General features: G+C 37.7%; 1 protein-coding gene across 1 annotated transcript; it reads right to left on the reverse strand.

Annotated features, from left to right (window-relative positions):
* Positions 1-1,581: 1,581 nt before the first annotated feature.
* LOC113076112 (small conductance calcium-activated potassium channel protein 3-like) lies at positions 1,582-7,815 on the reverse strand. Its single transcript, XM_026248792.1, has 3 exons — positions 7,400-7,815; positions 4,881-4,950; positions 1,582-2,944 (listed from the first exon to the last, which is right to left on the reverse strand). Exons 1-3 carry the CDS (start codon positions 7,537-7,539, stop codon positions 2,627-2,629), a joined length of 528 nt encoding a protein of 175 aa, XP_026104577.1. The 5' UTR covers positions 7,540-7,815; the 3' UTR covers positions 1,582-2,626.
* Positions 7,816-8,715: the final 900 nt, after the last annotated feature.

Raw genomic sequence — 8,715 nt, forward strand, 5'->3', positions numbered from 1 at the left:
TGTCAGTGTGATGTTCACAGGCACATGAGTGCTGAGAGGTAACAGCAACTTGGGAACGTTCAGTTTAGTCAACTTACTGAGTGTAATCAATGAGATCATTAGCAAAATCCCCCAAACTGTCTCTCTGTCATAGGCTGAAGCTGAAACTGCTGCTCTAAACTCGACTACAATACACTACTGAATAGGCTACTGTTGGTGACTCAACAATGGCATTTTTGAAGCAGGAACACGAGCAGAAACCGAAAACTACAAACGCGATTCCAAAAATTAATTTACAAATCTCATAAACTTATATTTTATTCACAATATAATATAGATTACATATCAAATGTTGAAAGTGAGACATTTTGAAATGTCATTTTAAATATTGGCTCATTTTGGGTTTCATGAGAACTAGACATTCCAAAAAAGTTGGGACAGGTAGTATTAAGAGACCGGAAAAGTTAAATGTACATATAAGGAACAGCTGGAGGACCAATTTGCAACTTATTAGGTCAATTGGCAACATGATTGGGTATAAAAAGAGCCTCTCAGAGTGGCAGTGTCTCTCAGAAGTCAAGATGGGCAGAGGATCACCAATTCCCCCAATGCTGCGGCGAAATATGGTGGAGCAATATCAGAAAGGATTTCTCTGATAAAAATTGCAAAGAGTTTGAAGTTATCATCTGCAGTGCATAATATCATCCAAAGATTTAGAGAATCTGGAACAATCCAGATCACATGCATCACATACAGCAATGCTACTGTAATGGAAATTACAGTACACAACATGGGCTCAGGAATACTTCCAGAAAACATTGTCGGTGAACACAATTCACCATGCCATTCAGGACAGGTGAAAACAATGAAAGTGGGAACAGCTGAGTGCAATTAACAGGTTGGCAATTAACAGTGATGAATCGGACAAGGCTTGTGGGAAATGTAGTGCCTGCAGTGGGGTGACTATATGGGGAAGCGAGACCACTATTGGACACCCAGGGATACACAGACCAGACACTGTGACACACTTTGACAGAACAAAACAAAGCACACATACGTCAGCAAGATCTCTGTTAAAGATCTCTTGATCTGGAAAGCATCTGCTGTCTACAAACAGTGACAGACGTCTTTCAGATGTCAGTTTTGCATACATTCTAAATCATAAACATCTTAAAGACATCTAATAGACATCTATTCGACATCTACGTAAAAGGAAAACGTCCTATAGAGGTATTGCAGATGAGCAAACACTCTAAAAAATACGTCTTGCCGATGTAAATGCACACGTCAAATAGACGTCTCTGAGATGTACGTGTGCTGTCAGGGTAGGTTATTGAATGTAAATGAAAAAAAGTTCATTTTCGTGGGGCAACGCATTGTGAACTACTACAACAAGCGTGTAAAAGGCTGCACTGCTCCCCCTGGCTCTGCCCTTGTCTGTTATTTGTTGTTTCTGTATTCATGTATCTATTTGTGTTTTGTTACTGTTTGTATCTTAAAGATTTTATAAAGATAAAAAAATAAAAAAGGCTGCACTGAAGTTGCACTATTTATACAGAAGCAAATCTTGTCAGTCACACAATGATACTCACACACAGACAGTCATGTATATATATATACTTTATTAATTCTCTCTGGTAAAATAAAATTACAAAATAATTTCAACCTCAAACGGCACCTCCCTTATCTATAATTAATATTAATAAAAATCGTTATTTATACAGCAATCATAATTTCCATGACGAATGAGAAGAAGGCTATCGTATAATTATAATAAATGTGAGCTATAACTGCATCAGTAATTATTAATGGTAAAAAACTGAGCGATACAAAGCTAAGTTTCAGTAGTAGCATACTGTACAATATTCCAAGCGGATGTAATTCAGTATTCCGGCCACAGGATGTCACTATTAGTCAGTTTTCAAAATGGTCTCTCCATTGAAACGGGGTCAGAAGTAAAATAGTCTATTATTCCAACACCATTATAATAGAAGCAATCCCACTAAGAAAATGACTATAATCACTCATTCTACAGTTATTTCCGTGTGAGCAGCTGTTCCACCTTGATGGGGTGGGTTTTATAACGTATTTACTGGCTTCAGCGTTGCTCTTCGAAATAATGCTTTGCTCAAATGGCTGTTAGTCTCTTGCAGACTGTAAAAAGTGCTGTCCAGATATCATAACATTCTCAGCTGTTGATTATTTATAATCTCTCTAATACCAAGCACCCTAGTTCCATGTTTTGCAAGTCACACCTCACTCAATTTTTAGTCAACTATAGACAGAGCACTTTGGTAGCAAAGACAGAATCAGAAAAAGTGTGTGTTTGTGTGTGAGTGAGTGAGTGAGTGAGTGTCCATGCATGTTAACATGTCTGAGTCAGTGTCTTCTAAAATGTATACATTCATGGTAACAGTAGAGTACGTCCGTCTTGTGGACTACATGAAATATGGCAGTTTTCTCATAGGGTTTTTGTGCAAATGTCAGCGCCTCCTTCATCATTACACTGTATATTCTGGCGTTAAGCTGTGTTATGCTCGTTGTTATAGTGCATCATATGTGAATGCGTATGTATGGTTATGTCATCTCTTCGTTTCGACTAATCCTCTATCTCTCTGCCTCGGAGGGAACTTCCCACACCGGGGTCTCAGCAGCTGGAGCTGCTGGTGTTAGGACTGTCCTCGGTGGGCTGAGTCGGGACGGAGCCAGAGCCGGAGAGGGGGTTGGCAGCGGTGGGTGAGAGGGCAGAGGGCACAGTGGGGCTCAGGACCTTGGCATCACGCTCACGCAATAGTTGAACGAGCGCGGCATGTTGGGAAGTGAGCGTGGCCGACAAATGAGCGGGCAGAGCATTAAAGCCGGCCGTCAGCTGCTCCACCCGCTGCTCCAGACCTAACATCTGCCTCTCCAGATCCTCACTGCGGTCGTTCAGCTCAGACATCAGCTCATACATGACGCTCTGCATCTATGTAGACAGAGAATGAGAGCGCAGTTAGACAGATATACAGTGATAAAGTAACGTGAAGGATTCAGAGCAGTCAAAGAGTTCAAATACTATCCCAGAACAGAAGAAAGATTAAATAGAAAGAGCAGAGATAATAAATGGAGCAATAAATACCCAGAGGAAATAAAAATCTCAAATGAGATCTCTTTAAAGTCAACATGGTGTTCACAATCCATTTGCTCTTAATGTGTTACGTTTCTGAGGAAACAGGATTTTCACTTATAAAAAGTATTGGATGGAACTTGATGGGCCTTATCCGTTGGGAAATGATTGGGTTGTGAACAGTAGGCGTTATGCACCAAAATGGAGTAAAAACAAGTAGATATTGCAAAAACAAGACGATATTTGTCTGTTGGTTAGCATTATTCAATAGTGACAAGAAAAGCAGAGGAAGAGTAAGTTATTACATATTAATGATTGATTATGATGACAATATTTTTTTACATACACTGATGCACTGCTCGTAATAGGTCCAGGAATGTGCATTAAGTAAACGGTCAATTTTTGATCTCATCTTGACTTTAATATCTCCGTTGCTTTGGCTAGACAGCCAAATAAAATTAAACAGAGATTAAATGGAGATTTATGCTTGAGTTTTCAGCTTCTTCAATTTTTCTTATGAGGAAAAGATTCAGGACTAAATCTCCTTGCCTTTTTTTTCTTTCGAGGTTGTCAATGAGAAACTGGGCTCAAAGTGCAAAATCATCTAAACTATGGAATCCGTATTCATTTTATAGCACTACACCAGTGTTTGTCAGTAGTCTCTTTAAGTTTATTCTCAGGAAGTTTAAGAGAAACATCTGAGACAAAATTGAAACGAATGAAATGTAACTAACAGGTTTCCTAAGCACTGAAAGGGTATCATATGAGCAATCAAATGGTCCTCTGGGTAAGAAGAACAGGTTAAAGAATTTACAGTAGTCTAGTAGTCCTAGTCTTAATTACTATTTTTCTATTTTTTTTACAAAAAAAATATATAAAAGTAAGTTACATTTCAAGAAGCAACAATTTGAGACAACATTACTTTTTTTCAAAGAACATATTTTGAATGACGTTTATTTTTCCTTCCCGACTGGCGAACAGTTTGACTTTATGCACAAGTCTAGTAAAATTTAGTGAGGTTTATATTCCAGAGAGAGAGAGAGAGAGAAATTAATTGCCAGTCGGGCAAGAAATGCGAGAAGCAACTCTGTATAAGATATTAAACACTAATAAAAAATAAATTTACCTTGCTTTATGTCAGAGAGAGCATGCAATAAAATTTACCTTGAGCAACCCAAATGAATTGATTCTCATACAAAGCACAAAATAAAAATCAAGTCCAGCTCACGACATGTACACTGTAATGAAAATGTTGCACAGTTTAAAAAAAACTCAACAACTCCCTCTCACATAAAAGAAATAAAAACACTTTTAGAAAAAAAAAACGCCCAAACACACATAGCCATCAAGGAAAATATCTTGAATTGCACAAATTTTCTGTCATTCTTTAACTTCCTGTCTCTCTTCCCTCCCACCCTCTCCCTCTCCCTCTCTCCTCGTTCCCACTGTCATCCCTTGCTTTAACACTTGTTCAGGTTGCTAGGAGACACAAAGTCACAGAAACAAACGGGTCAGCATGGAAACAGCTAAATGCTGAGATATATTTGGGAAAGGTATGTGTGTCACAGAGCATTTTGTGTTGCAGTCGATGTGCTTGCAGCCTTGGGTGTTATAAAGTGTGTGTGTGTGTGTGTGTGTGGGCATGGTAAAATTGCAGGAAAGGGAACACAATGTCATTGAAAGTGTGTGTGGGTGTCTACTGTTCCTATCAGATGTAACGTGCATATGTGCAGGCTCTGATGTGTGACCATGTCTGTGATTTGTGTTGATGTGTGTGCATTTACAGAAGTCTTACCTTTGATAAGTCCACCAGAGTATTGGCTTGATCACTGAGTTTTCTCTGCTCCATTTTAACACTTCGCAATCTACAAAAACAGGGACACACACACACACACACAATCCATTAGATCTCCCTCTAATCTCTCTAGCACCAACGGCCCTCAATTGTGAACCTCAAATAGCTAATTAACTTAATCATCTTGTTTTCTTTTGTTTGTTGTTGAAGAGAATCCCCCAAGATGAATATGCAATTACGGCGTAAATCCTAAAAGCATTAGACTTAAAAGGATTGCATACGTGTGGGATTTCTTTAAAACACAGCCTTCATTTCGAAAGGAGCCCTTAAAATTGGCGGACAGGGCCATGACAAAACAGTGACAGGAGGATTAGAGTTTTTAAAATGATGAGTGGTGCGGAGGGCACCCACACAGAGGATAGTGTTCACATCAGAAGCTGATACAATAGTCACTGTTTGGCCAGACAATCACAAATAGGGAAACATGGTGACTTCAATAGTGTAACGATGTTCAGAAAAGCCAGAGGGAAATGTCATTACCAAATTGGATGGGCTTATGAATATTAATTAGGTGACATAACATTACTTTGCTCAGCAGTTCTGATTAGCTAAAAGGCAAGCTAACTCTAGCCATATAAACATTAGCGCTTGCTTATTTGTCCACACTCCAAAAAATGCAGGGTTGTTTCAACCCAACTTTGAGTGAAATATGGATGAACCGAGCTGTCGGGTTAAATCTTTTAATTAAATATTTGACCTAAAGTTGGTTTGAAACAACCCAGTATTTTTTAGAATGCACCCTCAAAGCAACCACTTGACAGAGGCATCTGTTTGGTCTTAAAGGGATAGTTCACCCAAAAAAGAAAAAAAAAAAACTCACCCTCATGCTATACAGTAGGTGTATATGACATTCTTCTTTCAGATGAATACAGTCGGAGTTATATTAAATAATGTCCGGAATAATCCATGCTTTATAATGGTACTGGACGGTAGCCCAAAATTCCAAGTCCAATAAATTGCACCATCCATTATGAAAGAAGTCCACATGGGGGGGTTAAAAAAGGCCTTCTTAAGCAAAGTGATGCATTTCATTTGTGTAAGAAAAATATTCATATTTACAACTTTATAAACCTTCATCTCTAGCTTCCACTAACTATTCTATTCAAGTTCACGAGAGAGTGGCGTCCAGCGGGTGACGTAGGATGTAAGCGTAGCATAAGCTCTGGTGAGAATATGCTAGTCTCGTGAGAAAAAAGTTGTTTATAGCAAAAAACAGTGTCCTCTTGGCTTATATCGACATTCTCCAACATTTTTCTTTACAAATCCTTTTTTTGTACAACTAATTCCTGACCGTGTTCATCACTGCGTTTGCCTACGTCATACATCATCCACTGGACGCCACTTTCTCGTGAACTTGAATACAACAGTTGGCAGAAGCTAGAGATTAAGGTTTATAAAGTTGTAAATATGAATATTTTTCTTAAACAAACAAAACGCATCACTTTCTTTCTGAAAGCCCCCTGGAGCCATGTGGACTTCTTTCATAATGGATGGGTGAAATTGTTTGGGCTTCAAATTTTGGGTTACCATCCACTCCCATTATAAAGCATGGATTAGCCTGGACATTTTTAATATAACTCTGATCGTATTTGTCAGAAACAACAATGTAATATACAGTACACCTAGGATGGCTTGAGGGTGAGTAATCAGGGTCATTTCATTTTTGGGTGAACTAAATGTACCAAAATAAAAAACAGTCATACAAGTTTTGGGCAACATGAGGATCAGTAAATAATTAATTAATTTTTGGGTGAACAATCCCTTTAAAGCTGATATTATAATAATCTAAAACAAAGGACAATAAAAATCTGTTTATTTTAAGTGTTCACTGCAGTCTGTCACTTTAAATGCTCTGACTGAATGTTTTTATTAATGATTATTACAACTTTTTCATTATAGTTATCATTGTTTGTGTGAAATGGCTCTTTACAATGGGTGCTACATGCGTGATCTGTGGGATCAAATTATGCTGATAAGGCCTGAAAAAAAAATATATATAAAGAATTTGGTATTTGGATTATACAAAAACCGAATTACATTTTAAATCTCAAGTTAAAGTTTCACAGTTTCAAGATGTAGTCCAAAAAAAAAAAAAAACAGGTCTGAAGTGATTAATGATACAGAAAACCATCATCACATATGAATGTTAGTGAAAAAAGCTTGATAAATTAGCACATAGAGCTATTAGAAAAAGCTGCCTCCTTCAGATTCCTTCAGTTTGTGAAGATTTTTGTCATTTTCTTTCTCAGATACTGTATCAGAGGACAGGTCAGACATCCCAACTACCACTCAGCCCAAATGCGAAGCACTTCAAATGCTTTTTGTGTGATTTTATCTTTTATCGCTAAAGTTCACTTTGCATTATTGGTCCATGAGTGTGATCAATGTGAGAATATAAAGTGCCTAGATGAGAGTTTGAGTCAAGCTGTGTGTCTGTGATGGGAGGTTGTTTTTCTCACTGGTGAATGGCTTGGAGGAACTTCCTCTGATGCTTGCGTACGCGGGAGTGGTCAATTTTCTTCATCAGTTTGGTGTGCTTGTATATCAGCCAAGTCTCTCGTAGAACATTCGCCGCTGCGTTCTTTATCTGAGGGGACATGTCACCATAACAACAATATAAGCAACAGGAAAAACATCTCAGGAGAAAGTTATCACAGCTCTGCTTCGCCAATACACGCACACAACCCCAAACATCTGCCAAATTAAAGGTACTCTTGGGAGATATTCCAGAGCGACTTGATTTTGTAGGACATTATTCTGTCAATTCACTAGCCTGGCCCCATACCAGCAATGTCCAATAAAAGAGGGTCAACTCTAAAGCTGTTACAATATACCTTTATATCTTTGTGGTAAAGTTTTGAAGGACAAAATTAAAGCCGCCTTTTCTGGTCTGCCAAACAACTGACTGAAAGACATTCATTTCCAATGGAGAGATGTACGGCAGCTGCATGGAGCTGAAATCATATGCACATGTGACATTTTTGGATCCAATTTGAGCCTTGAATCGATTAAAATAATGAAACCATATGTGAGCATCCGACCAGAAGTGAAGCTTTCTAATTAAGAAGACAACTGTGATATGAGAGTTTCCGATTTCCATTTGTTTTTTTAATAATCTATAAATCTGAGCAGTTTTGATATATTGAGCTTAGTTGAGCTAAGTTTTTGCAATCCATATATTTATAGACAGAACCTGTTTTGTTTTCCATATAAAAAGTCTCAAAATGTATTCAACTTAAACATCACATGATGTAAATAAATTGTTATAGAGTAAGAATATGTGAATAACTCAATTTTGACAAAAAATGGCATATAAAACCCTTAAAAATATATGCATTTATTTATTTATTTTTAATATAATTATTACTTAATTATTTACACTTATTAGCCCTAAAAATACATTTAAATACATTTATATATCACAATCAGTTTAAAAAACTGTAAGGGGCTGCCACTAGGGACAAAATTCAATAATTCTGTGCAGATTTCGAGATCGGGGCACAACAGAATGTTTTGAAGTTCAAATATTACAACATTTTTAACTCCTGCCCCCTGGCCTTCAAGACCTCCCCATGCATCGCATGATTTGTTTGGCACCAGAAAGGGAGAGGAAGAGCAAATAAAACACAAAATTGAATAGAAAATCTGCTGAAGAAAAATGAATGAGGAGACTTCAAAGGAGCACCTCTTCAGAGAAAAGAACAATTACATCCTCGTGTGGGCAACGGAGGGACGATAGAACCAAGATAGAAAAAGATCCTGATTTGACAGTATT

The sequence above is a fragment of the Carassius auratus genome, unplaced genomic scaffold, assembly GCF_003368295.1.
Source record: "Carassius auratus strain Wakin unplaced genomic scaffold, ASM336829v1 scaf_tig00018874, whole genome shotgun sequence".
Classification (NCBI taxonomy): Eukaryota; Metazoa; Chordata; class Actinopteri; order Cypriniformes; family Cyprinidae; genus Carassius; species Carassius auratus.

Excerpts from the sequence above, each read along its gene's own strand:
- LOC113076112 (XM_026248792.1), bottom strand. The coding sequence starts at position 7,539 with ATGTCCCCTCAGATAAAGAACGCAGCGGCGAATGTTCTACGAGAGACT. Across the intron at positions 4,951-7,399 it reads TTCCTCCAAGCCATTCACCA|ATTGCGAAGTGTTAAAATGG; the intron begins GTGAGAAAAACA and ends CTGTTTTTGTAG. Across the intron at positions 2,945-4,880 it reads CTCTGGTGGACTTATCAAAG|ATGCAGAGCGTCATGTATGA; the intron begins GTAAGACTTCTG and ends CTGTCTACATAG.